Raw genomic sequence first — 27,798 nt, 5'->3', positions numbered from 1 at the left:
AGGGGTGAAGCTGACTGATTCATCTGTGAGGAGGCCAATGAGCCATCCATCAGGAGGAGGGGTGAAGCTGACTGATTCATCTGTGAGGAGGCCAATGAGCCATCCATCAGGAGGAGGGGTGGAGCTGACTGATCCATCTGTGAGGAGGCCAATGAGCCATCCATCAGGAGGAGGGGTGGAGCTGACTGATCCATCTCTTCTCTTCCCCACTAGCAATGCCAGATGCAATCTGCCTGTCACTCATGACACCATGCTTTATGCCCCCCCCCCCCTCTCCCATGGGGGGGCCCATCAATGTGAGTAGCTTCCTTTTCAGCCCACTAATCTGAAAGGATACTACTGAGGAAAGCACTAGGGTCAAATAAGTCCACTAGAAAGAGCATTTTAATCAAATGGAAACAAATAGTCACTTCAACAAATGTCATGTAGAGTTAAACCCCATTGACAACAATTTGAACTGTAGTAGTATCTGACATTTACTACTCTGATCAAAGCAATATTGCATGAGAGACCGTAGTATATCATGAACGTTGGCACAGCTAGGATCATGGAGGAGAATCACTAATGAAAGGCCACTCAAATGGCTCGGAAGGATGAAGTTAAAATAGTTATCGAAACCACACAGAGAAATGATACCTTGCTTCATGAAGTGTTATGCCTCTTTAGTTAATGAAATTACAGCTGGGAGAGCCAAAGGGAGGGTGGTGGCCAGGTGTCATTGGCTCATGAATTGGTGGGCATCATAGGCAGATTAATAGGCAAGCAGATCATAATATTCTTCATATTTTAATCTGCACATTTGATGGATCCCCGTTTCTGCTTTTAAGAGCCCAGTTGATATCTGGTGAGACTTGATATGTCACAGATATAATACCCTTGAACTATTCCATAACTATTCTAGAGCTTGTAGATCAGTACACACTTCAAACCTGTCTTTCCTGTGGACCGGTCTCAGAGGGGTTCTAACTTTTCCATCCAACATGATTCAACCTCAACTGCCAACGAGGGCAGGATTTCATTTAGCCACCAGGTGTTTCTGAACCTTTTGGCTGCATCTGTTTTTTTCTATATTCAACAGAAAATGTGCTTTAGAGAAATCTAGTGAACATTTTATCTAGTGAACATTTGACTTTAAATCTGCCCCTCTGGTCCAGGCAGCACTACTGAATTAGCAGGAAGAAGCCTTGTCTGACCCGCTTAGTTCCATCAGCTCCACAGCAGTAGCTCAGTGAGACAAGAAGTGTCTCTAGAAACAGGAGAGAGAATGAGGAGGACAGACAAAGTGCAGCAGTAACAGGGGCTCTCCAGCATATGAACCACATCCCTCAATGCAGGACATGTCTGGTTTGTTTCCACTTGTCATACAATGCGTCAAGGTTGAATAATGTTATTCTGCGGCACGTCAAGCAGCTTGCAGTTTCCGTGGAGATTGAGTGGCCCCTAGCTGGCCCTCCCCTGGCTGTGTGCCCGGCTGCCTCTTTAATACCATTTGGTGTCGGGTTGAACCGGTCGTCCTCCCGAACAGCCTGGGAGAGAGAAGAAATGCTGTGGGACAGACAGTCCATACTTTCTACCAACTACTGGATACAATGCTTGACGGGGCAGAATAATGGTGCTTCAGCAGCCTGTTGAGGAATAGATATGCATTCAGTTACTGTGGGCTTAAGAGTTGAAAACGTGATTTATTGAGGTCTTAGTTCAAGACCCTCAGAGGTCTTATGAATGAATAGCACAAAGCTATAAGCTGCATCATGTTCATGTTGAAATTTACCCGACAAAAATACAAGGTTAAACTAATTGGGTAGGGTGGCAGGTAGCCTATTGGTTAGAACACTGGGCCAGTAACTGAAAAGTAATTGGTTTGAATACTTAAACCAACATGAGTGAAACATATGTTGATGTGCCCTTGCTCAAGACTTTCAGAGGTTTTATGAATGAATAGCACATAGCCATAAACTGCATCATGATCATGTTGTGATTACAGCTCAACTTCCAAGATGTTTACATTAAAAAAAGGTCAAACTAATTAGCTTAGCAGTTAGAGCGTTGCGGCAATAACCAAACGGTCATTGGTTCGCATACACATGGTGAAAAATCTGTCGACGTGTGCCCTTGAGCAAGGCACTTTACCCTAATTTTCTCCAGGTGCGCCGTCCTATACTATGGCTGACTGTAAGCATTTCACTGCATATGTATGTGACAATAAAACATTTTAATTTAAATGAAAGTTGCATGAACTATCGTATTTGCTACAAAAACTATTGAAAACCGAGTTGATAAACAGAACAACAACAATGTAAGTGCTCTGTTTGGGACTTTAGACAGCCATGATGTTGCACCAAAGTCATACGCTAAGTGCGCTCTTTTGTGTAGTGTAGCCGAATGCTATTGGTGTACGGCGTACGACAGAGCAGACAGCCAATCCGCTCAAGCCTTGTTAACATGTTGGAACAATAACACAACTTGTTTCTTCAAGAGATAACGGCTTCAGTTTTCGGTGAGTTAATTTGTAATTATCTGACTTTGTTTTTTTATGGATGGAATGTGACATCAGCCAGGACAACATTTCTGGGACTGATTTCTGTTTTCACGGAGTCTCAACGGGGGGAGACATCCAACGTTTACATCGAAACTGCAGCCGCCATTACACCACCGAAGAAGTGAATGCCACCCTTCTTCGTCGTTTTTACAAAGCACATAAAATATCTTCAGAGCGACTACTGGCAGACAGTGGTGGATTAGTTTAGCTAACCAGACAACTGACTTGTATTGATAAAGCTCAAACAGTTTTAAGGTGATATTAATCGTGGTAATGTAGCTTAACGTTGCTTGCATTGTTTGTACGCGGAAATGCTAGCAGCTAGCTGTCAGACAATACATAAAATGCTAACGTTATTTATCTTCCTACAAACATGCAGCTAACTTGTAACGTTAGTTGGTTAAGCTAGTTAAACCCAATCTAAACTTGCCAGTGCCACCAGCGAGTCAGCCGCCCCATAACAACATAGCAAACGGCTAAATTGCTGACCTCCGGGATTTGTCTGGATCACCTTTGGCATTCATTTGGCGCCATTCACTAACTTGTACTGTAATGACACAAGTTAGTGTGAACGTATTGCAATGTGCAGTACTTTAATGTCAGTACACAATTCCACTAATTGGTATTAGCTGTTTGTCGTATTGTTTTGCATGTTATTTTCTGTAGTTCTGTTGGGGAAATTATAAGGCTGTGTAGTAGTCTACAATCATGACCTAATCACGTACCATTGTTGAATATATTATTATTGCCAGAAGATACTCTACCATTCCACATGCTTACACATCTGCACTGGAGTCAGAACGCAATCATGGTTACATTAAGACACTGGAGCCAGCACACGTTATGGGTCGGAAAACGTACCTCAATGCAGGGATGTGATATGCTACTTCACTCCAAATGTTACATTTATTCACACTGCTCCATCGAGAAAATAGGAATTATGCAGTAGTCACCGCAGCCATTATGGAATGGCATGTCCACTGAATGACACTGCCATTCCAAATTGGCTGCGGTGGCTACTGCTAGCTAGCATGAGGACGAAAACGGCAGTAGTGTGGTCACGTAGTGTATTTTTTATTAACCCCATCCACTCTCTTCGGGTGACAATTTTTTAAGTTTTTACTGCTTTTTTGTTAAATTTGTGTTACATATGCACACATTCTCTACCTTTAGGAGCACCAAGTGTGGACAAAATAACAATTACCTACTGCCATTTTGTCTGAAAGTTCAAATCTCCTGTCTGACCAAAGCCCAGGCACACGTGAAGATACTAATTTCCATCAGTAGAGGGCAATGTTTACAACATGACATCAATCAAACATTTTTACATCGTTCACATTTTAAATGAGGACTTGCAAGCATTTATACATTGGGTAATACAACACATTCTCAATCGGTCTACAATTAAATATAATGATATTTTGATGCATCAGCTGGTGGGGGGATAGGCTACATTTAGGGTATGTTAATAACATATTAGTTAGGATATATTGTAGGGTAATAATTGAGTGCATGTCCTGCTTGCAAACATCAAACAGAACACCCAACCTGAATTGAATATGATCAGTAATGCACTGTTTTGGTCTACATCTCCTCTCTCTCCCTGTTGCAGGTATGGCGATGGATAGTGCCGCTGTGTACATGTGCTTCCCCTGCTACCAAGAGTTTGACACCCTGGAGGAGGTGCTGGCCCACCAGCTGACCTGCACCACAGAGAACGTGGGGAGTGGGGCCCCCACCCCCGTCTCCATCCCCTTCCTACAGACTCAGGTAATAGTGGAAGCTTCAAACTCCATGGACATTTTAAACTAAATAGGCTAGGTCTAGAACATTGATAAACAATAACATTTTATTAAACTTTTCTCATCTTTTCCACATCTAGGCTAAATGGTTCTGGATAAAAGCATCTGCTAAATGGCATATATTATTGTTATTGTTATATTACATTTTATTAATGCAGTAAGTGTGTACATTTCATAGTGTCGCCATTGTTGTGCTCAAGGCTTCCCATGTGAATTGGAAAGCCTTGTGAGGCTGAAGCGTAATTCACAGTCCACAAGCGCAGAGCCGTGATAGTCCAGTGGTCCATCTCTGGGGGAGACACAACCCGACCGCGCTCCTTCAAAGTTCCCAACCAATGCGGCACCAGTTTGAATGTGGTGACGGTTGAAAAATAGCTTGAGCCACACTGAGAATTCAAAAATGAAAGCCAACGGTCCAACACTCTAGAACACTGCTGTGCAGACACGTACAGGTTTTGGACTCTGATAAGCACTGTAGCCTACAAAACTGCACTGCATTCTACCAAGTACAAAATGAATTAGATCCTCCGTTAAGACACGCATAACCAGGAATTTTCAGTTCACTGAGACGTATTCCTTTGAGACACAGTTCATCCAAATGTTGTACTGCGTTAAGTGGCAGTTCTACAAAGAAGTCCTACAGAATATCTGCATGTCTGAAAGTTCATGAGTGAGAACATTCCATTCCATTTTCTTTGAGTCATAATAGGAAATTAGATGACCAGCACTGTCCTTGTTTTTTGTTTATTTTTGGGGATAAAAATAGATAATACAATATTCAAGTTGGTCAAGAACACATATTTCAAAAACCACCGTACACAAACAAACAAATAATATACATAAAATAAAAATATGACAGATCACATTACTTTCTACATCAAATATTGAATTATAATATTAAAATGTACAGATACTTTTTCTGTTATTATGTAATTTGAGGGAGTAACACTTGTTCCACTGTATCGCTACCTCGTAAGGACAGCTACAGTGTGCTCGGAGGTTTAAAATAGTGAGCCGTCGACCGTGAATTACGTTTACCAGCGTCGCTCTCCGAAACGTGTCCCCAGCCTCCCATGGTGACGGTCTCCTCAAGCTCAGAACCATAAAGCCTGGTGTCATGAGTGACAGGCAGATTGCATCTTGTTGCCAGTGGGGAGAGAAAAGGAGCGTGAAAGATGAATCAGTCAGCTCCACCCCTCCTCCTGATGGATGGCTCATTGGCCTCCTCACAGATGAATCAGCTGTGGAAACATTCTATAAAACCTAAGTGCCTTATGGCATTCTGGCCCCTGCTCTGCCGTCAGCTGCCTTATTACTACCATTCAGACTTCATTTGCTAGATTATCATCATTTCTGTGTAACATTAAAGGCGACATTGCTATAAAACAGGGGGTGTTTACATTTCAAATTAATGTAGGCTGCTATTATACCAAACCTTTTTTTTTACTTGTTCAGATCCAGAGAACTGTAATTACATGGAAGAGGTTTAGTAGGAAATTAGAAGCTTTGCTTTTTAGCATTAAAAAGGAAGATGGAAAATGAACACTGTGGTAGAACCACTTTGTAATATGTATGTATTTAATGACATTCCTATTACCCATCTTGCTTACCAAGAGGGACAGATTAAGTGTTATTAAAAAGAAACTTCAGCAGTGGTGTGCTCCCTCAGTTACTTTAATGACATGTTGACCCATGTGTAATATTTTAGTGCACTTCCTGAGTTGAAGTCCAGTTCTGGAATCGGTAATTATATCAATTCATTATTGTACAGGCCTCTATACACCCTAGCCAGTTTCACTGACCAAACAGGCCTATGGGCCCTGGTCAAAAGTAGAGAACTATAAGGAATAGGATGCTATTTGGGATGTAGACACAGTTTCCTGTCTCAAGTCCTTCTAGGAGACAGTGACTCAACCACCAGCGTCACATTGAAAATGCACTCTCATCAAGAACATATGAATACACACGTACATGACACTATTTCAAGAGCTCCGGACGGTCCGCAGGATTAGTTTTTGCCACGTTGGATAAGAACAGTGTCAGCGGCAGTTCAAGTTACATAGTCTGGTTTTATAACTCAGCTCCCTTACTGAGCTAAAACTATTGATTTATGAGTATTTACTATGAAACTAAATAAATCAGACATTACTGAAATGTATTGTAATGGTGATTTAGTTTGTTTGCGGAATCAAAACAAGTAAACAAAAAACATTTACTAAGACTATGGAGATTTAAATATATCCATAATAGCAGTCTGTTTCTCTATACTATACTAAATATATTTCTGCATTTCTCAATTCTAACAATGACAAATTACCAAAAGTAGAAACAAGCTGGGAGTAATCAGTCTAGGCTACTAATAACAGAATGAGCCACAGTGGTGCCTCTGCTTGAATGAAGACACTCCTGAAGGAACACATCATTAACCTCGACCTTGATTGTTCTTATCGTCCTAATGGATCAACGAGCAGTTCTCAAACGCCACGGACTGGCCCTCTGAACTCAACTGATAGGCCTGTGGTATTTATCATCGCCCTACCCTTCAGTCCTTACCCCCCGCTCAGAGAAACCCTCCCTCCCCGGCTCTGTTGATCTAAAGACTGCTCTGTCTGCTCTCATTGACCCCTCTGTCCTCTGAATACTCTATTATTATATTCCTCTCTTGTCATCCTTCATCTGCCTGACAAAAACACTGTTCCTGTTTCATTTGACTATGGACTTTTTCAACAACAACAACACAAATATTGTCACATACACCACGTAGGTGCAGTGAAATGTGTTCTTTTACAGGGTCAGCCATAGTAGTACAGCACTCAAATTATTTTTTTTACCTTGTTGGCTCGGGTATTCAAACCAGCGACCTTTCTGTTACTTGCCCAACCTTGTAACTGCTAGGATACCTGGTTGCCTGTGATGGTATTGCTATCCAGTACTGCCATGGAAACAAGTTTTTTCAATTTGACACCAAAATATATTGTATATATATTGTTTTCGTTCACTCATTATTGTCCAGACTGGTCAGCTTCTGTTTTGTCTTATTTTCTCACATTCTCTTTTTCTTTCCCTCTCTCCAGCAACAGGTGTATACCGAGCCCATTGCTCCATCGCCTGCCCCTCAGACCAAGGACAGTTTCTCGTCTGTGCTGCTCAGCTCTGGTGCACCAGGTCTGGCCATGGCTAGCCCAAATAAGCCCTCAGGAGACACGCCCAAGATCCTGTACCAGTGTGGCGACTGTGACACCCTGTTTCACTCCCTGATCCTCTGGCAGCAGCACCGCAAACATGGCCAGTGTCTTCAGACCAAGGCAGGACCCACCGAACCACAACCAGAAGAGACCGGATCTGGATCAGAACTGGCCCCAGAGGGAGGGGGGAAGCACGGTCAGGCTGAAGTGGAAGTGGACCTGGGTCCAGATGAACCGTACAAACCAAACTCACCGGATGACCAAGAAGGAGGAGGGGGCAGAGGAAGGGGTAGAGGGAGAGGAAGGACTCAGGAGAGGTCACAACAAACCCAGCAACAGCAGGATGTAGTGAAGTCTGAGCTGCCAGCAGAGAAAGAGGAGGATGGGATGAGTGTAGAGGACACATCAGCCACCCTGGATCACACGTATCTGCCAAACACCACCAACAGAGGGCAGGAAGGAGGAGAGGAAGAGCTAGAAACAGAGAGCGTAGGGGAATCCACTGAATCTAAAGCCTCTGAGATCCAGGCTCAGGCAGCTCATTCATCTACAGCAGCCCAGTCTGCACCAGACAGCCAGTCCATCCAAGACCGCGCTCCCTCCCAGGACCCCCCAGACCCTGCTCTCTCCCAGGACCCCCCAGACCCTGCTCTCTCCCAGGACCCCCCAGACCCTGCTCCCTCCCAGGATCTCTCAGCCGATAACCCTGGGGAGGAGCAGACGTCCTACTACTACAGGATGAAGGCAGCCAAGAAGCTCAAGCCCCCGTCCAGCCTGCTGTGTGTGGACTGTGGCTCCAGCTTCGGCATGGTGTCTGAGCTGGTCACCCACCGTAAGGCCCAGCATGGCCTCAAGGAAGCCCTGCACCACTGCACCGTGTGTGGGGAGAGCTTCCTCAACACCACCCTCTTCCTCTACCACCGCAAGCAGCACAAGGAGAAAGGCAAGGAGGGGGTCACACAAACCCAGGCCCAGGGAGGACAGATGCAGGATGCAGATTACCAGTATTACAAAATACTAACACTGCAGCAAGAGGTGGTGGAAGAGTCTAAAGAGGAGACAGTGGGGGTGGTGGATTCCCAGAACAATGGAACTGAGAAGCAGAACCGGGATGGAACCCCCTCTATTTCCACTGTCTCTACCTCTGCTCTGGTTAAGGTGGTCCAGGGCCAGAGTTTCCTGTGTGCCCAGTGTGGAGCCAGCTTCACTAAAGGGCCAGAGCTCAGTGCCCACCGTAGGGACAAGCACGGCCTGAACGAGCCCCTCCACCACTGTTCCCAGTGTGGCCAGAGCTTCATGAACACCACCCAGTACCTTTACCACCGACGCCAGCACCGTGGGGAACCAGGGACTGGGGCAGGAGCAGCCACAGCCCTCCAGGGAAGCCCCCGCGCCCCAAAGAGGATGCTGTCCCCACCTGCCGCCTCGTCCAGTGCTGCGTCAGGCTCACCGGCGAAAATACCTGCTATCAGGATACGCAGCATCAACGATCTCAAAGGTAGGTTCAACCCGTTGGCAGCTGGGTTCAACCCGTTGGCAGCTGGGTTCAACTCAATGGGAAGACTTAACTCTGCTGTAAGGGTGCCAGGAATCATAACTAATTCCAATCCATACTGAATATTGCTACGTTTCACTATTGTTAAGGTTATTTTGACGGACCGTCGCTAGTTTCTGACCATGCTCTCTCCTCATTGGGCAGAGAACAAAGACCAGGGTAAAGAGGTGAATCCAGTCATCCTAAAGGAAGAGCAGGAGGAGAAGACTGTAGTGGGGGAACAACTGGACACCAACCTCCCTCCTCCAGCCAAGCTGATGCAGGACTGGTCCCGCACCCCTCTCCCCCACGTCTGCCCCCACTGTGGCCAGACCTTCACACGCAGGGGGTTCCTCCGCGCTCACGTCTTCAGCCACACCGGAGAGAAGCTCTTCACCTGCAAGGTACTGCAAGACTGGACATGTGTTCTATTGAACATGCTGTGAAATATTGATGTTAATGACTGAAACTAGTTGTGTATCAACAAGTAGCAGGAGTTAGTTAGGAGCAGCTTCCTATTATATACTGAATGTTTATTTTTCTGTTTAATCTATGTGACGATGTGAAATAGCGATGTTGTACTGGGCTTCCGTCAATCAAATTCATCCTCCTTCTTCTTCTTGGTTAATTCAGGTGTGTCACAAGTCGTTTGCGTCCTCTCCCAACCTGCTGCGCCACAGCCTGACCCACATGGGCACCAAACCTTTCCCCTGCTCCGTGTGTGGCAAGCGCTTCTCCCAGCCGGGTGTCCTGAAGAGGCATGGCCTCACCCACAGCCAGCCCAAATCCCGCCGTCGCAGGTCCCGATGGAAGGTCAGGCATGGAGGGGGGGTCACTGCACCCTAAAGTACACTATTCCCTATGTGGTGCGCTACTTTCTGGTCCCCATTGGGCTCTAGTCCTCACCGGGCTCTGGTCAAAAGTAGTTGAATATGTAGGGAATGCAGAGCCGTTTGGGACACAGCCCTGGATTACCTGATTGTTTTTAGAATGTCTTACAATGAGAACATCTCTGAACACACCACAGAAAAGTCCTGGAGAGCCACAACGTGAACAGGGTTTTGTTCCAGCCCAATCGGGTGTGTTGATGCTGGGCTGGAACAAATATCTGTACACATTGAGACAGGCTGTTAGTTGTTTCCCCTGATGTTGTGCTGTGTCAATGACATCCCTGCAGAAGAGGACACCAGAGGGGGAGGATGGAGAAAGCCAGCTGTTCGCCTGTCCCAACTGCACTGCTTGCTTCCAGACTGACCCACAGCTGCAGGAGCACAGGTACGACCGTGACTGGGCTGTGACTGTGAATCAAATGTGCAGGTTGAAATCAACCCCAAAGTCCTGTTTCACAGAACTAGATTAGACAAGGAACACATTTCAATGTGTAAGTTACCTTGATTGGACCCTGCTTGTTTTACAGGGAGAAACAAACACACCACGGTACTGTATTTACAGTGACAGTAGAGCATAAGACTGGACTGAGAACAGGAGATGTGCTACACATAACCCAAACACAGGCCGGACCCTGTTCCTACACAGGCCGGACGCTGTTCCTACACAGGCCGGACGCTGTTCCTACACAGGCCGGACGCTGTTCCTACACAGGCCGGACCCTGTTCCTACACAGGCCGGACCCTGTTCCTACACAGGCCGGACCCTGTTCCTACACAGGCCGGACCCTGTTCCTACACAGGCCGGACCCTGTTCCTACACAGGCCGGACGCTGTTCCTACACAGGCCGGACGCTGTTCCTACACAGGCCGGACGCTGTTCCTACACAGGCCGGACGCAGGAAGTCCCAGCGTCTCTGAAAGGGGACGGTTCATACCCCTACACCCCCTCTCATTAGCGAACACTGGGGGGTGTGAAGACCTGGACTGAAGCTTTAAGCTTTAATTCTCAGGGTCATCTTTGCCTGAAATATTGATTCCTATTGTCAGCCCTGTGCAGAGGGATGATCGACCAGACAGTTTATATAGGGCTATAAGTGGTCCATAGCACACACACTATGTTTACCATCTAATATTAAACGATGGGGTTAAGTACTTTACAAATTCACTATCATCAGTCATGAATTATATATAGAACACAATGTATTTTTCAGTGATTCATAATCATTATTTCTTTATCGTTGCCAAGGACATTGACTCAGCTGCTTGTAATGCATTGGCTAGTGGCGAGCACTAAAACACCTGCTAGCCAGGGTTGATTAGTGGAATCTGAGGGTTTTAATGCTGGGTTAGAATAAAAAACCCAACAGTACACATTTTTATTGTAACCCTGGACAAATACACCTGATTCAACTTGTCAGCTAATCATCAAGCCCTCAATGAGTTGAATGAGGTGTGTTTGTCAAGGGCTACAACGAAGCTGTGTACTGTTGGGGGTACTGGAGGACCAGGGTGCGAGGAAACACTGCGCTAGTCATCAAACACAACACTGATCCAGCCAGTTAAATACATCCCAGTGGTTCTCCTCCCTCTCCTTCCCCAGGGCTATATCCTGCCATTATGGAATGGATAAACATAGGCTCTCATATCTCATCACACACTGAAACCACCTGTTTATCTGCAGCCATTGTATTATATGACACACCTAATGACTCCGTGTTGAACCTTAAAAGGCTTAACAACATGGCTAAGCACACAGGTCTGGAGGTAATCCTAATACTGTGACACTAAGGTGATAGCCAGCATGTGGTTGTGTGTGTTATTCTTCCTCTGTGGAGGAGGATTACAGTGGGCCATTGAAGCGTGGCTTACATGCATCTACAAATGACACACTGCAGTGTTAGTAGTACCAGTCAGCTGCTGCACATATTGTTGATAATGGTGGTGCTCCTTTTGTCCCTTTTCCTCACAGCTTTAAATTCTTTCTCAGCTTCCAAGAAAAACATGTTGCTCATTGCAGTACTGTATTAATAGCCCTAGTTTTTTATAGCTCTTTGTTTTTACCCCTCTTTCATTTTTTTGCTCTGAAAAAAACCCCAAAACATTTATTTTTCTGTAGTAATTTATTCAGAAGTGTATTATTAACATTAGTTGTTGTTTACACTTCTTTCCCTTTTCTCTTCCCTTCATTGTATTCTGTCCATCAGACTGCTCCACACCAGCCACCCGTTCCCCTGCTCTGTCTGTGGAGAGGCCTTCAAACGCAGGAAGGAGCTGGACCTGCACTCCCTCATTCACGAAGGTAGCTCCTCCCCTCTCCTCTCAGCTGCCCTGTGTGTCTGATAAGCATTGGACGAGAAAGAGAGACCAGTGCCTGTATCCATAAAGCGTCTGAGTAGGAGTGCTGATCTAGGATCAGTTTAGCCTTTTAGATCATAATGAATTCGATTATGAGGACAGTAGTGATTATGTTATACTGAGGCAGAGATTGTCGAGCGTAGGTCTTTTGGAGCATGCCGTTGCATGGTTTGCTAACTATCTGTCTGATAGAACTCAGTGCACTCAATTCGATTGGCTCATGTCTGTTAAATTGTCTGTATGTAATGGTGTACCCCAGGGCTCTCTACTTGGTCCCCACTTATTCATTATTTTATATAAATAATTTAGACAAAAATGTGCAAAATGCACAACTTCACTTTTATTCTTATGATATTGTTATTTATTGTTGTCATCTCACACAAAAGATTTCCAGAACATGAAAACTGCTTTTTATACTGTTCAACATACCTTGTGTCAATTGAAGAATATCCTCAATACTGACATAACTAAACAAATGTTTTCTAAAGCAAGAATTATTACTACCTATTACTACCTGTCAGGGCAATGAGATTAAGACTGTAACCTCATAAATATCTTGGAAGTTTATTTGATAACGGCCTCTCTTTTTAAATTGCATATTTGGGATATTTGAAGTTGGCATTTTATTTTAAGAATAAGGCCTGTTTTTCTTTTGAAGCCAGAAGGAGGCTAGTATTAGCTACATTTATGCCTTTACTAGACTATGGAGATATTTTATATATGAATGTTTCCGCTCAGTGTTTGAGATCAACTGACACCCTTTACCATGGAGCATTGAGATGTATTTTAAACTGCAAAACCCTTTCTCACCACTGCACTTTATATACCAGGGTTGGCTGGCCTTCTCTAGTCACTCGTAGGCTCAGTCACTGGTATACTGTTTTTTACAAAGCCATTTTGGGTTTACTACCATTTTATTTGGGCATTTTTATTGTTCAGAAATGTGGTGAGTACTCTCCGTTCACAGGACTTTATTCCAAATGTCCAAACTGAATTTGGTAAAAGGGCTTTTATGTACTTTGTGCCATTGGGTTGGAATGCCTTACAAAATACTTTTAAACTGGAAGAACTTGGGTGCAACAGCGAAGTTCGTAACGTGACTTGAGCACTTTCACAAGGTGCTAAAAAGCCTTATTCTAAACCACCAGGAATGGGCACATACCCGCTGCTATAAACCAGGCTGTAAAAAGTATAAACCATTGCCTACCTATCGCTCTTGTAATTTATTTGGCCCGGTCAGAATCAGCTGCTACGGGCTACTTGAATGCAGAGGGAAGACGGTGTAGTTTCTTTGCGTTTCCATCTTACTCTGGTATACTGGGGCCCACTGATGTTGCCGTAAATGTGTCAACATATTTGAAGTGTTGTTAGCTACATAGGCTATTCTTGTTGAGCGTGGCGACTTAGTGTTACCGTTTTATCCACAACTCTATCCATCACCCCTGTAATCTACTGGGAAGCCTAAATGTTCCCAAACTGGGGGATTTAAAAGATGAACGGGTATTTGCCAATTCTGGTCTATCGAATCGACCCCACCAAAATATCTGCTGATCTTAATCGGGTCTGGCGTCAAAGCAACATGGCTGCCGTTGACAGCATCGGTGCAGTGGGGTCAGAGATAAGTGCACCTCGGAGAGAGAGAGATGTGATTGGTTGGAATTGATCCATTGATTATTAGTTAATGCTCTGTTGATGGAGAGGATCCTTATTAAATGTTTCAACGGAGGGCTCCTCAGTGGGGACTGGTGAATGCTCCAGCCGGGAGGGAGGATTCCGCTGGGTTGGAGTTGCCGTGGTAACTGTAGATGCCGGTGGCTAAGATGGGGAAACCACAAACCTCAGCACCTTCTCTCGTTTTCTCTCCTCTTCTTTTGCTCCTTTAGCTTCACAGAAGCAGACAGAGAGCCTGAGTGTGTTCACCAATATCCAGACTGGCAACAGTAGTGCATGTGTCTGTCTGTGTGTCTATAAATAAGTTACCTTAAGCCACATACTGTAACCTATACTGAGGGATGACAATACAGATAGAATACCCTCTAACCCAGTGTGTGTTTTGGTGGGTAGAGACTAGAGGTCGACCGATTAATCTGAATGGCCGATTAATTAGGGCCGATTTCAAGTTGGAAATCGGTATTTTTGGACGCCAATGTCTTTACATAAAAAAATATATATATATATTTTTTACAACTTTATTTACCGAGGCAAGTCAGTTAAAGAACACATTCTTATTTTCAATGACAGCCTAGGAACGGTGGGTTAACTGCCTTGTTCAGGGGCTGAACGACAGATTTTTACCTTGTCAGCTCGTGCAACCTTACGGTTAACTAGTCCAATGCTCTAACCACCTGCCTCAAGAGGAGCCTGCCTGTTACGCGAATGCAGTAAGAAGCCAAGGTAAGTTGCTAGCTAGCATTAAACTTATCTTGTAAAAAACAATCAATTAATCATAATCACTAGTTATAACTACACATGGTTGATGATATTACTAGTTTATCTAGCGTGTCCTGCTAGATATAACCGATGCGGTGCACATTCGCGAAAAAGGACGGTTGTTGCTCCAACGTGTACCTAACCATAAACATCAATGCCTTTCTTAATATCAATACACAGAAGTATATATTTTTAAACCTGCATATTTAGCTGAAAGAAAGGTTAGCAGACAATATTAACCAGGTGAAATTGTGTCACTTGCGTTCATTCCACGCAGAGTCAGGGTATATGCAACAGTTTGGGCCGCCTGGCTCATTGCGAACTAATTTGCCAGAATTGTACGTAATTATGACATAACATTGACGGTTGTGAAATGTAACATCAATATTTAGACTTATGGATGCCACCCGTTAGATAAAATACGAAACGGTTCCGTATTTCACTGAAAGAATAAACGTTTTGTTTTCGAAATGATAGTTTCCGGATTTTACCATATTAATGACCTAGGGCTCGTATTTCTGTATGTTATAATCAAGTCTGATTTGATAGAGCAGTCTGACTGAGTGATGGTAGGCACCAGTAGGCTCGTAAGCATTAATTAAAACAGCAATTTAGTGCGTTTTGCCAGCAGCTCTTCACAATGCTTCAAGCATTGCACTGTTTATGACTTCAAGCCTATCAACTCCCAAGATTAGGCTGGTGTAACCGATGTGAAATGGCTAGCTAGTTAGCGGGGTGCACGCTAATAGCGTTTCAAACGTCACTCGCTCTGAGACTTGGAGTAGTTGTTCCCCTTGCTCTGCATGGGTAACGCTGCTTCGAGGGTGGCTGTTGTCGATGTGTTCCTGGTTCGAGCCCAGGTAGCGGCGAGGAGAAGGATGGAAGCTATACTGGTACACTGGCAATACTGAAGTGCCTATAAGAACATCCAATAGTCAAATGTATATGAAATTTGTTTTATTTTTATTTCACCTTTTATTTAACCAGGTAGGCTAGTTGAGAACAAGTTCTCATTTACAACTGCGACCTGGCCAAGATAAAGCAAATCGTATAGAGAGAAATATTCCTATAATAACTGCAACCTAAAACTTCTTACCTGGGAATATTGAAGACTCACGTTAAAAGTTCTCATGTTCTAAGCAAGGAACTTAAAAACGTTAGCTTTCTTACATGGCACATATTGCACTTTTACTTTCTTATCCAACACTTTGTTTTTGCATTATTTAAACCAAATTGAACATGTTTCATTATTTATTTGAGTCTAAATTGATTTTATTGATGTATTATATTAAGTTAAAATAAGTGTTTATTCTGTATTGTTGTAATTGTCATTATTTTAAAAATTGTCCGATTTAATCGGTATCGGCTTTTTTTGGTCCTCCAATAATCAGTACCTGCGTTGAAAAATCATAATCGGTCGACCTCTAGTAGGGACAGGAGGGGCCTGTGACCAGGGCCTGTGACTGTCTAAATACACACTCAATCCATACATCCCTGTTCTTTCCATGTTTAGTGTATTTCAATTGATTTCATGTACAGTCTCGAAACACTATTTGGAATGTGATAAACACTAATTTAGTAAGTAATTAACTCTTCCTGCCCACTCCATCTCCCCAGATAAGGAGCCAGTGTTGTGCCCCCACTGTTCCTCCCAGTTCTTGAACCAGTCAGTGTTGGACATCCATCTGCAGCGCTGTACCAGCTCAGAGGAGGACAAGACTGTGGGCCGTGGCCGGGGACAGGGACGGGGACGCTCCATGGGACAGGTACACTGGCCGCCTACTCTATACTAGTTATTCCTTATATAAATGGCTACTATAATAGTATGATGCCTTATACACATGTCTACTGTAATAGTAGAATACCTTGTAAACTCAGCAAAAAAAGAAATGTCCCTTTTCAGGACCCTGTCTTTCAAAGATAATTCGTAAAAATCCAAATAACTTCACAGATCTTCATTGTAAAGGGTTTAAACACTGTTTGCCATGCTTGTTCAACGAACCATAATCAATTAATGAACATGCACCTGTGGAACAGTCGTTTTAAGACACTAACAGCGTACAGACAGTAGGCAATTAAGGTCACAGTTATGAAAACCTAGGACACTAAAGAGGCCTTTCTACTGAATCTGAAAAACACCAAAAGAAAGATACCCAGGGTCCCTGCTGATCTGTGTGAACATGCCTTAGGCATGCTGCAAGGAGGCATGAGGACTGCAGATGTGACCAGGGCAATAAATTGCAATGTCTGTACTGTGAGACGCCTAAGACAGTGCTACAGGACGGACAGCCAATTGTCCTCGCAGTGGCAGAGCACTTGTAACAACACCTGCACAGGATCGGTACATCCGAACATCACACCTGCGGTACAGGATGGCAACCACAACTGCCCGAGTTACACCAGGAACACACAATCCATCCATCAGTGCTCAGAGTGTCCGCAATAGGCTGAGAGAGGCTGGACTGAGGGCTTGTATGCCTGTTGTCTGGTGAGGACCTGCCTTACATCACCGGCAATAACGTCACCTATGGGCACAAACCCACCGTCGCTGGACCAGACAGGAATGGCAAAAAGTGCTCTTCACTGACGAGTCGTGTTTTTTTCTCACCAGGGGGGATGGTCGGATTCGAGTTTATCGTCGAAGGAATGAGCGTTATATCGAGGCCTGTATTCTGGAGCTGGATCGATTTGGAGGTGGAGGGTCCGTCATGGTCTGGGGCAGTGTGTCACAGCATCATCGGACTGAGCTTGTTGTCATTGCAGGCAGTCTCAACGCTGTGCGTTACAGGGAAGACCTCCTCCTCCCTCATGTGGTACCCTTCCTTCAGGCTCATCCTGACATGACCCTCCAGCATGACCATGCCACCAGCCGTACTGCTCATTCTGTGTGTGATTTCCTGCAAGACAGGAATGTCAGTGTTCTGCCATGGTCAGCGAAGAGCCCAGATCTCAATATCATTGCGCACGTCTGGGACCTGTTGGAACGGAGGGTGAGGGCTAGGGCCATTCCCCCCAGAAATGTCCGGGAACTTGCAGGTGCCTTGGTGGAAGAGTGGGGTAACATCTCACAGCAAGAACTGGCAAATGTGGTGCAGTCCATGAGGAGGAGATGCACTGCAGTACTTAATGCAGCTGGTGGCCACACCAGATACTGACTGTTACTTTTGATTTTGAACTCCACTTTGTTCACGGACACATTATTCCATTTCTGTTAGTCACATGTCTGTGGAACTTGTTCAGTTTATGTCTCAGTTGTTGAATCTTGTTATGTTCATACAAATATTTACACATGTTAAGTTTGCTGAAAATAAACGCAGTTGAGACAGTGAGAGGATGTTTCTTTTTTTGCTGAGTTTATATATGGCTACAGTAATAGTATGGCACCTTATATATGTCTACTGTAATAGTAGAATACCTTATCTTATCTATATTCGAGGTCGGCCGATTATGATTTTCCAACGCCGATACCGATTATTGGAGGACCAAAAACAGCCGATACATTAATCAACTGATTTTTTTTAATTTTTTTTTTTATATTATATATATATAATATATATATTGCTCAAAAAAATAAATGGAGCACTTAAACAACACAATGTAACTCCAAGTCAATCATACTTCTGTTAAATCAAACTGTCCACTTAGGAAGCAACACTGATTGACAATAAATTTCACATGCTGTTGTGCAAATGGAATAGACAACAGGTGGATATTATAGGCAATTAGCAAGACACCCCCAATAAAGGAGTGGTTCTGCAGGTGGTGACCACAGACCACTTCTCAGTTCCTATGCTTCCTGGCTGATGTTTTGGTCACTTTTGAATGCTGGCGGTGCTTTCACTCTAGTGGTAGCATGAGACGGAGTCTACAACCCACACAAGTGGCTCAGGTAGTGCAGCTCATCCAAGATGGCACATCAATGCGAGCTGTGGCAAGAAGGTTTGCTGTGTCTGTCAGCGTAGTGTCCAGAGTATGGAGGCGCTACCAGGAGACAGGCCAGTACATCAGGAGACGTGGAGGAGGCCGTAGGAGGGCAACAACCCAGCAGCAGGACAGCTACCTCCGCCTTTGTGCAAGGAGGAGCAGGAGGAGCACTGCCAGAGCCCTGCAAAATGACCTCCAGCAGGCCACAAATGTGCATGTGTCTGCTCAAACAGTCAGAAACAGACTCCGTGAGGGTGGTATGAGGGCCCGATGTCCACAGGTGGGGGTTGTGCTTACAGCCCAACACCGTGCAGGACGTTTGGCATTTGCCAGAGAACACCAAGATTGGCAAATTCGCCACTGGCGCCCTGTGCTCTTCACAGATGAAAGCAGGTTCACACTGAGCACATGTGACAGACGTGACAGAGTCTGGAGACGCCGTGGAGAATGTTCTGCTGCCTGCAACATCCTCCAGCATGACCGGTTTGGCGGTGGGTCAGTCATTGTGTGGGGTGGCATTTCTTTGGGGGGCCGCACAGCCCTCCATATGCTCGCCAGATGTAGCCTGACTGCCATTAGGTACCGAGATGAGATCCTCAGACCCCTTGTGAGACCATATGCTGGTGCAGTTGGCCCTGGGTCCCTCCTAATGCAAGACAATGCTAGACCTCATGTGGCTGGAGTGTGTCAGCAGTTCCTGCAAGAGGAAGGCATTGATGTTATGGACTGGCCCGCCTGTTCCCCAGACCTGAATCCAATTGAGCACATCTGGGACATCATGTCTCGCTCCATCTACCAATGCCATGTTGCACCACAGACTGTCCAGGACTTGGCTGTCCATCCACCACCTCATCAGGAGCATGCCCAGGTGTTGTAGGGAGGTCATACAGGCACGTGGAGGCCACACACACTACTGAGCCTCATTTTGACTTGTTTTAAGGACATTACATCAAAGTTGGATCAGCCTGTAGTGTGGTTTTCCACTTTAATTTTGAGTGTGACTCCAAATCCAGACCTCCATGTGTTGATAAATTTAATTTCCGTTGATAATTTTTGGGTGATTTTTGTTGTCAGCACATTCAACTATGTAAAGAAAAAATTATTTAATAAGAATATTTCATTCATTCAGATCTAGGATGTTATTTTAGTGTTCCCTTTATTTTTGGAGCAGTGTATATATATTTGTAATAATGACAATTACAACAATACTGAATGAACAGTGAACACTTTTATTTTAACTTAAAATAATACATAAATAAAATCTATTTAGTCTCAAATAAATAATGAAACATGCTCAATTTGGTTTAAATAATGCAAAAACACAGTGTTGGTAAAGAAAGTAAAAGTGCAATATGTGCTATGTAAAAAAAGCTAACGTTTTAAGTTCCTTGCTCAGAACATACGAAAGCTGGTGGGACAATATTCCCAGTTATTCAATATTCCCAGTTAAGAAGTTAAAGGTTGTAGTTATTATAGGAGTTATGACGCGTCGACTATTTATCTCTATACCATTTGAATTTCATATACATTTGACTGTTGGATGTTCTAATAGGCACTTTAGTATTGCCAGCCTAATCTCAGGAGTTGGTAGCCTTGAAGTCATAAATAGAGCTGTGAAGCAAGCATTGCTAAGAGCTGCTGGCAAACGCATTAACGTTTGAATGAATGTTTACGAGCCTGCTGCGGCCTACCACTGCTCAGTCAGACTGCTCTATCAAATCATAGACTTAATTATAATATAATAAACACAGAAATTTGAGCCATTGGTCATTAATATGGTCAAATCCGGAAACTATAATATCGAAAACAAAACGTTTATTCTTTCAGTGAAATACGGAACCGTTCTGTATTTTATTCAATGGGCGGCAACACTAAGTCTAAATATTGCTGTTACATTGCACAACCTTCAATGTTATGTCATAATTATGTAAAATTCTGCCAAATTAGTTGATGAACGCAAGAGAAGTGACACAATTTCCCTAGTTAATATTGCCTGCTAACATTAATTTATTTTAACTAAATATGCAGGTTTAAAAAAATATCCTTCTGTGTATTGATTTTAAGAAGGGCATTGATGTTTATGGTTCATGCAACGATAGTGCTTTTTTTCATGAATGTTTTTTTGTTAAATCATCCCCCGTTTGGCGAAGTAGGCTGTGATTCGATGATAAATTAACAGGCCCCGCATTGATTATATGCAGCGCAGGACAAGCTAGTGAACCTAGTAATATCATAAACCATGTGTAGTTAACTAGTGATTATGTGAAGAATTGTTTTTTTATAAGATATAAGTTTGACGCCAGCTAGCAACTTACCTTGGCTCCTTGCTGCACTCGTGTAACAGGTGGTCAGCCTGCCATGCAGTCTCCTCGTGGATTGCAATGTAATTGGCCATAATCGGTGCCCAAAAAATGCCGATTTACCTATTATTATGAAAACTTGAAATCGGCCCTAAATAATCGGCCATGCTGATTTTAATCGGTCGAACTCTAATATATATGGCTACTGTAATAGTAGGATCCTACTCTACACTAATTGTACCTTACATGGCTACTGTAATAGTATCATAGATTTAGCCGGTGGTAACTTGTAGAATAGACACCGGCTGGAATGTGGTTGTAACCTGTCAGCATACCCGTTGTATAATTACGCAATAAGGCCCGAGGGGGTGTGGTATATGGCCAATATACCATTGCTAAGGGCTGTTCTTAGGCACGACGCAACGCAATATATCACAAACCCCCGAGGTGCCTTATTGCTATTATAAACTCGTTACCAATGTAATTAGAGCAGTAAAAATAAATGTTTTGTACAACCCTCTGATATACCGGCAGCGTAGCCTAGTGGTTAGAGCGTTGGATTAGTAACCGGAAGGTTGCGAGTTCAAAGCCCCGAGCTGACAAGGTACAAATCTGTTGTTCTGCCCCTGAACAGGCAGTTAACCCACTGTTCCCAGGCCGTCATTGAAAATAAGAATATGTTCTTAACTGACTTGCCTGGTTAAATAAAGGTACTTGAACTGGGTGGTTCAAGCCCTGAATGCTAATTGGCTGACAGCTCTGGTATATCAGACAGTATGACAAAACATTTATTTTTACTGTTCTAATTATGTTTGTAACCTGTTTATAATAGCAATAAGGCACCTCTGGGGTTTGTGGTATATGGCCAATATACCACGGCTTAGGGCTGTATCCAGGCACTCCGCGATGCGTCGTGCATAAGAACAGCCCTTAGCTATGGTGTATTGGCCGTTTACCACACCCCTTCGTGCCTTATTGCTTAAATATACATGGCTACTGTAATAGTAGGATACTACTCTTAACTAGTTATACCTTTTATAGTGCCTTCAGAAAGTATTCACACCCCTTGACTTTTCGCACATTTAGCTTTGTTAAAATATATTACATTTGACAATTTTTGTCACTGGCCTACACTCAATACCCATATTAACAAATGAATTACAAATGAAAAGCTGAAATGTCTTGAGTCAATAAGTATTCAACCCCTAAATAAGTTCAGGCGTAAAAACTTGTTTAACAAGTTACATAAGTTGCAAGGACTTCTCTGTAAGGTCCCTCAGTCGAGCAGTACATTTCAAACACAAATTCAACCACAAATACCAGAGAGGTTTTCCAATGCATTGGAAAGAATTGGTAGATGGGTAAAAATGGGGGGGAAAGCAACACTGAATATCCCTTTGAGCATAGTGAAGTTATTAATTACACTTAGGATGGTGTGTCAATTGGGGCGGCAGGTAGCCTAGTGGTTAGACAGTTGGGCCAGGAACCCGAAAGGTTGCTGGATCGATCCCCGAGCTGACAAGGTAAAAATCTGTCATTCTGCCCTTGAATAAGGCAATTAACCCACGGTTCCACGGTAGGCCGTCATTGTAAATAAGAATTTGTTCAGGTGTCTTTCCGAACTCAGTTGCCAGAGAGGAAGAAAACTGCTCAGGGATTTCACCATGAGTTCAATTGTGACTTTAAAACAGTTACAGAGTTTAATGGCTGTGATAGGAGAACTGAGGATGGATCAACAACATTTTATTTACTCTACAATACCAACCTAATTGACAGAGTGAAAAGAAGGGCCCCTGTACAGAATAAAAATATTCCAAAACATGCATCCTGTTTGCAACAAGGCAGTAAAGTACCAAATACAATGTGGCAAAACAATTAACTTTTTGTCCTGAAACTACGTTTTATGTTTGGGGCAAATCCAATGCAACACATTACTGAGTACCACTCTCCATATTTTAAAGCATAGTGGTGGCTGCATCATGTTATGGTTTTGCTTGTAATCTTAATGACTGGGGAGTTTTTCAGAATAAAAAAAATAAACGGGATACACTGTAGCAAAGCACAGGCAAAATCCTAGTGGAAAACCTGGTTCATTCTAGATAACAAAATTGCCATATGTGTGTGTGTATGTATATATGTATACATATAAATATATATATATATATATATATATATATACTCTGCAGATACTGTCCTTATAGACATGGATACTGTAATAGTAGAATCTTACTCTACAGATACTGTACCTTATAGACATGGATACTGTAATAGTAGAATCTTACTCTGCAGATACTGTCCTTATAGACATGGATACTGTAATAGTGGAATGTTACTCTACACTAGTTATACCTTATCGACATGGATACTGTAATAGTAGAATCTTACTCTACACTAGTTATACCTTATAGACATAAATACTGTAATAGTAGAATCTTACTCTACAGATACTGTACCTTATAGACATGGATACTGTAATAGTAGAATCTTACTCTGCAGATACTGTCCTTATAGACATGGATACTGTAATAGTAGAATGTTACTCTACACTAGTTATAACTTATCGACATGGATACTGTAAAAGTAGAATCTTACTCTACGCTAGTTATACCTTATAGACATAAATACTGTAATAGTAGAGTCTTACTCTACAGATACTGTACCTTATAGACATGGATACTGTAATAGTAGAATCTTACTCTGCAGATACTGTCCTTATAGACATGGATACTGTAATAGTAGAATGTTACTCTACACTAGTTTACCTTATCGACATGGATACTGTAATAGTAGAATCTTACTCTACAGATACTGTACCTTATAGACATGGATACTGTAATAGTAGAATCTTACTCTGCAGATACTGTCCTTATAGACATGGATACTGTAATAGTAGAATCTTACTCTACAGATACTGTACCTTATAGACATGGATACTGTAATAGTAGAATCTTACTCTGCAGGTACTGTACCTTATAGATACTGTAATAGTAGAATCTTACTCTACACTAGTTATACCTTATAGACATGGATACTGTAATAGTAGAATCTTACTCTACAGATACTGTACCTTATAGACATGGATACTGTAATAGTAGAATCTTACTCTGCAGATACTGTCCTTATAGACATGGATACTGTAATAGTAGAATCTTACTCTACAGATACTGTACCTTATAGACATGGATACTGTAATAGTAGGATCTTACTCTACAGATACTGTACCTTATAGACATGGATACTGTAATAGTAGGATCTTACTCTACACTAGTTATACTTTATAGACATAGATACTGTAATAGTAGAATCTTACTCTACACTAGTTATACCTTATCGACATGGATACTGTAATAGTAGAATCTTACTCTACAGATACTGTACCTTATAAACATGAATACTGTAATAGTAGAATCTTACTCTACAGATACTGTACCTTATAAACATGAATACTGTAATAGTAGAATCTTACTCTGCAGATACTGTCCTTATAGACATGGATACTGTAATAGTAGAATCTTTCTCTACAGATACTGTAACTTATAGACATGGATACTGTAATAGTAGGATCCTTTCATCTTTTCTTCACTAGTTATTCCTTATACATGTGCCCCTCCCTCTCTCTTGCCATCCAGGTGGAGTGTGATATGTGTGGTCATTGCTGTATGACCCAGGAGGGTCTGGACCTCCATCGGCTGTCCCATACGGGTCAGACCCCCCTGCGCTGCCCCCTGTCCCCCTGCAGACGGCGCTTCGCCTCCAGCTCGGCCCTCGGGGAGCACATTGTGGCCCACTGCCAGGGGACTCTGGGGAAGGGCCGCAGCTCCAAGAGGTTCCACTGCCAGATCTGTGGGAAGGACTTTGCCTACACCTCCACCTTCAACGTCCACATGAGGATCCACACCGATGAGAGGCCCTTCGAGGTAAGTGGGTGGGGAGGTGGAGATGATTGATTGATTGTGTGTGTGTGCGTGGTGGGTTATCTACTTCACACGACTGACGTTCGTTATGGTGTGTCTTGTTCTGAAGTGATTTAAAACACAGGCTACTACAAGGGATCAATTAGATTGTCACATTGTTTAGCAGAAGAGGCCGCCTGGACAAGACTTTGGTCGTGGTTCTGCCTTTTATTTTTTCATTCACTTCTCACTTCCCCCCTGCTGCTCCCCCAATGGACATTCACCCTGCCCCACCCCCCAATGGAAATGGATCATTGTTACAGTTGTAAATATGTATACTAATACTGATAAACTCATCTAATCATCTCATCTAAAACATACAAGCTGTGGTCACCCCAGTGTATTATGCCCGATGGTGTCCTCCCTCCCTCTACACTTCCTATGATTAATGAGTGGGGCTGAGTTAGAGCCTGCCATCTCCCTCTGTGTTACTATTCTGGGACCCAGCGCCACAGGGCACCGCCCGCAAAGGCAGGAATGCCCTAAACACAAGACCAACCAGCCTCTGCTCATTGTGGCACAATCTGTGGCAGAACAGCCCCAGGCTTCTATAGTTCAATAAAAATGTAATCAAAGCTGTAAAGTTATTGGTGAGAATGTCCCTGCCGATTCCCTTTGGTTCTACTAATGGTAGGCGTTGTCTCTGTGGTCATTCAGTATGGCAGACAGGTAGGTAACACTGCTGTGTGGAAAAAGATAAATGTCCTGCAGTAGTAGTGCAGCTCTGTTCTGTCAGCTTCTTTTTTTCTCTTCAGTCCCCTGTGTCCCTCTTTCTGTTCTTTATCTCTACCTACCATTGTCCTCTGCCCTCCCTAGATCTCTCTCTCTCTCTTCTCACACATTGTTTTTCTACCCCTCCTGTTCTTCTGCCTCTTCAGCCAGAAGTGCTGTGTCTACAAATTTGGGGAAGTGTTTCAGAAAATATTTTTTCATAACAGTTTTCAAGATATGAAATCTAGAATTTTAATGTCCGCTCTTCTCCTCGTTCTCTCGTTATGTTTTCCGATCCTACCCATCCTTCTCCCCGCCACTCTTCTTCCTCCTATTCAACTTCTCCTCCCTCTTTCTTTCCGTTCACTCTCTGCCTCTCTTCACTCTCTCCTCTTCCCCTTTCTTCACTCTTTCCCCTCCTCCCACTCTCTGCCCTGTCTGTCCCCCACATGTCCCCTCCTCCTCCTCTCTCAGTGTTCTACGTGTGGGAAGCGTTTCCGCCAGCTGCCCCACCTCAAGGACCATGAGCGTATCCACAGCGGCCTGCGGCCCTTCTGCTGCTGGGTGTGTGGTAAAGCCTTCAGTGTGGCTGGCCGTCTTACTGAGCACGCCCGCATCCACAGCGGAGAGACGCCCTACACCTGCCACCACTGCCCCTCAGCCTTCCGCTCACGCTCCAACCTCGACAAACACATCCGTCTCCACGACGACGGAACGGGTGGAACCACGGCCAACGACGTAGAGGCGGAAGGGGCGAGGGTGCTCTTGTCTACAGGGACGGGATTGGGTGGCGAGGGGGAGTCGGCGGTGCAGACCATTCTGCTGGTCCAGGCGGATGGAACCACAGAGGGGGTGATGGTGCCGGCCGTGCCCGTCTCAGAGCACTCCTCTGGGGCTATGTTTTCTGGGCAGGCTGGGTCCTCCCAGGTGGTGTTCTTGGGTGGTCAGGCCATCTCTGTCCCCTCCCTGTCAGCCATCATGGAGGGACATGAGATCCCCTCGGTCACTGTGGTAGATCGACAGGACGTACCACACACCATAGAGTTCATCCTAGAGGAGACCATCTCATAGAAGGGACTGTAGAGGAGGAATAGGGTAGAAAGGAGAGGGTTTGTGATAGAATGTATTAGAGACTGAGACGGAGTTAGACTGAAAGATGGTAGGATTTTCAGTTAGTCAAGGTGAAATAAAAAATAAATAAATAGTGTTGAGTTAAATCAAGATGTATAGTTTTTACTGTTTCCTCAGTGCCGGGGCTATTCTTGTTAAATGGACCAAAATATTGTTTCATTTACTTGATGATCTACATATGAATTGATTTTAACAGAGTTTAGTGAAGGATCGGATGTGTCGCCCTTAAGCTTTGAGAAGTGCTTCTTAGTTCGGAAGAGCAGAATGTTGAAATCGTACAGCGAAGCCAGTGAAGCAAGCAGCAGTTGTATGGTAAAGCATTTATCCTGTTTACAATGAGAAGTTGAAAGAAAAGCTGATTGTAAAAGTATTCCCAGAGTGTGTACCGTCAATATTATTTAGAGTGAGTTTTATCTGGGTTGGACTTGAGTCGCCCATAAAATGTCCTCTGTTTTCTTTTTAATAAAAGGCTTCAGCTTTCACCGTTTCTCCAACGCTTCTATCATTTTATAAGGAGGAATACACGTGGTCCTCACCATGAAATATCTTACACATCAGATGGCCTTTATGGGCCCCACTGTAATCTCACACATCAGATACCCACTGAAATCTCACACATCAGATAGGATGGCCTTTATGGGCTCCACTGTAATCTCACACATCAGATAGGATGGCCTTTATGGGCCCCACTGTAATCTCACACATCAGATACCCACTGTAATCTCACACATCAGATAGGATGGCCTTTATGGGCTCCACTGTAATCTCACACATCAGATAGGATGGCCTTTATGAGCCCCACTGTAATCTCACACATCAGATAGGATGGCCTTTATGGGCTCCACTGTAATCTCACACATCAGATAGGATGGCCTTTATGAGCCCCACTGTAATCTCACACATCAGATAGGATGGCCTTTATGAGCCCCACTGTAATCTCACACATCAGATAGGATGGCCTTTATGGGCCCCACTGTAATCTCACACATCAGATAGGATGGCCTTTATGGGCTCCACTGTAATCTCACACATCAGATAGGATGG

The 27,798-nt window shown here is 43.7% G+C and overlaps 1 protein-coding gene across 5 annotated transcripts; it reads left to right on the top strand.

Moving 5' to 3' along the window:
- The first annotated feature begins 2,240 nt into the window (after window positions 1-2,240).
- Window positions 2,241-27,236, top strand: LOC118372998 (zinc finger protein 574-like). Of its 5 annotated transcripts, none has more exons than XM_035759047.2 (10): window positions 2,241-2,497; window positions 4,152-4,309; window positions 7,416-9,024; window positions 9,226-9,464; window positions 9,694-9,873; window positions 10,238-10,335; window positions 12,155-12,249; window positions 16,353-16,501; window positions 24,589-24,876; window positions 26,098-27,236. In XM_035759047.2, exons 2-10 carry the CDS (start codon window positions 4,154-4,156, stop codon window positions 26,692-26,694), a joined length of 3,411 nt encoding a protein of 1,136 aa, XP_035614940.1. In that variant the 5' UTR covers window positions 2,241-2,497; window positions 4,152-4,153; the 3' UTR covers window positions 26,695-27,236. The 5 variants fall into 5 exon arrangements, with proteins under 5 accessions (XP_035614940.1, XP_035614942.1, XP_035614943.1 ...); XM_035759049.2 differs by lacking the exon at window positions 2,241-2,497 and adding an exon at window positions 2,688-2,794; XM_035759050.2 differs by lacking the exon at window positions 2,241-2,497 and adding an exon at window positions 2,718-2,809.
- The last annotated feature ends 562 nt before the right edge of the window (window positions 27,237-27,798 follow it).

Source organism: Oncorhynchus keta, chromosome 31, assembly GCF_023373465.1.
Source record: "Oncorhynchus keta strain PuntledgeMale-10-30-2019 chromosome 31, Oket_V2, whole genome shotgun sequence".
Lineage (NCBI taxonomy): Eukaryota > Metazoa > Chordata > Actinopteri > Salmoniformes > Salmonidae > Oncorhynchus > Oncorhynchus keta.
Note: the sequence above shows the minus strand (reverse complement) of the source record. Positions and strands in the feature narration are given on the sequence as shown.

Excerpts from the sequence above, each read along its gene's own strand:
- LOC118372998 (XM_035759047.2), top strand. The coding sequence starts at position 4,154 with ATGGCGATGGATAGTGCCGCTGTGTACATGTGCTTCCCCTGCTACCAA. Across the intron at positions 9,874-10,237 it reads GTCGCAGGTCCCGATGGAAG|AAGAGGACACCAGAGGGGGA; the intron begins GTCAGGCATGGA and ends ACATCCCTGCAG. Across the intron at positions 10,336-12,154 it reads CCACAGCTGCAGGAGCACAG|ACTGCTCCACACCAGCCACC; the intron begins GTACGACCGTGA and ends TCTGTCCATCAG.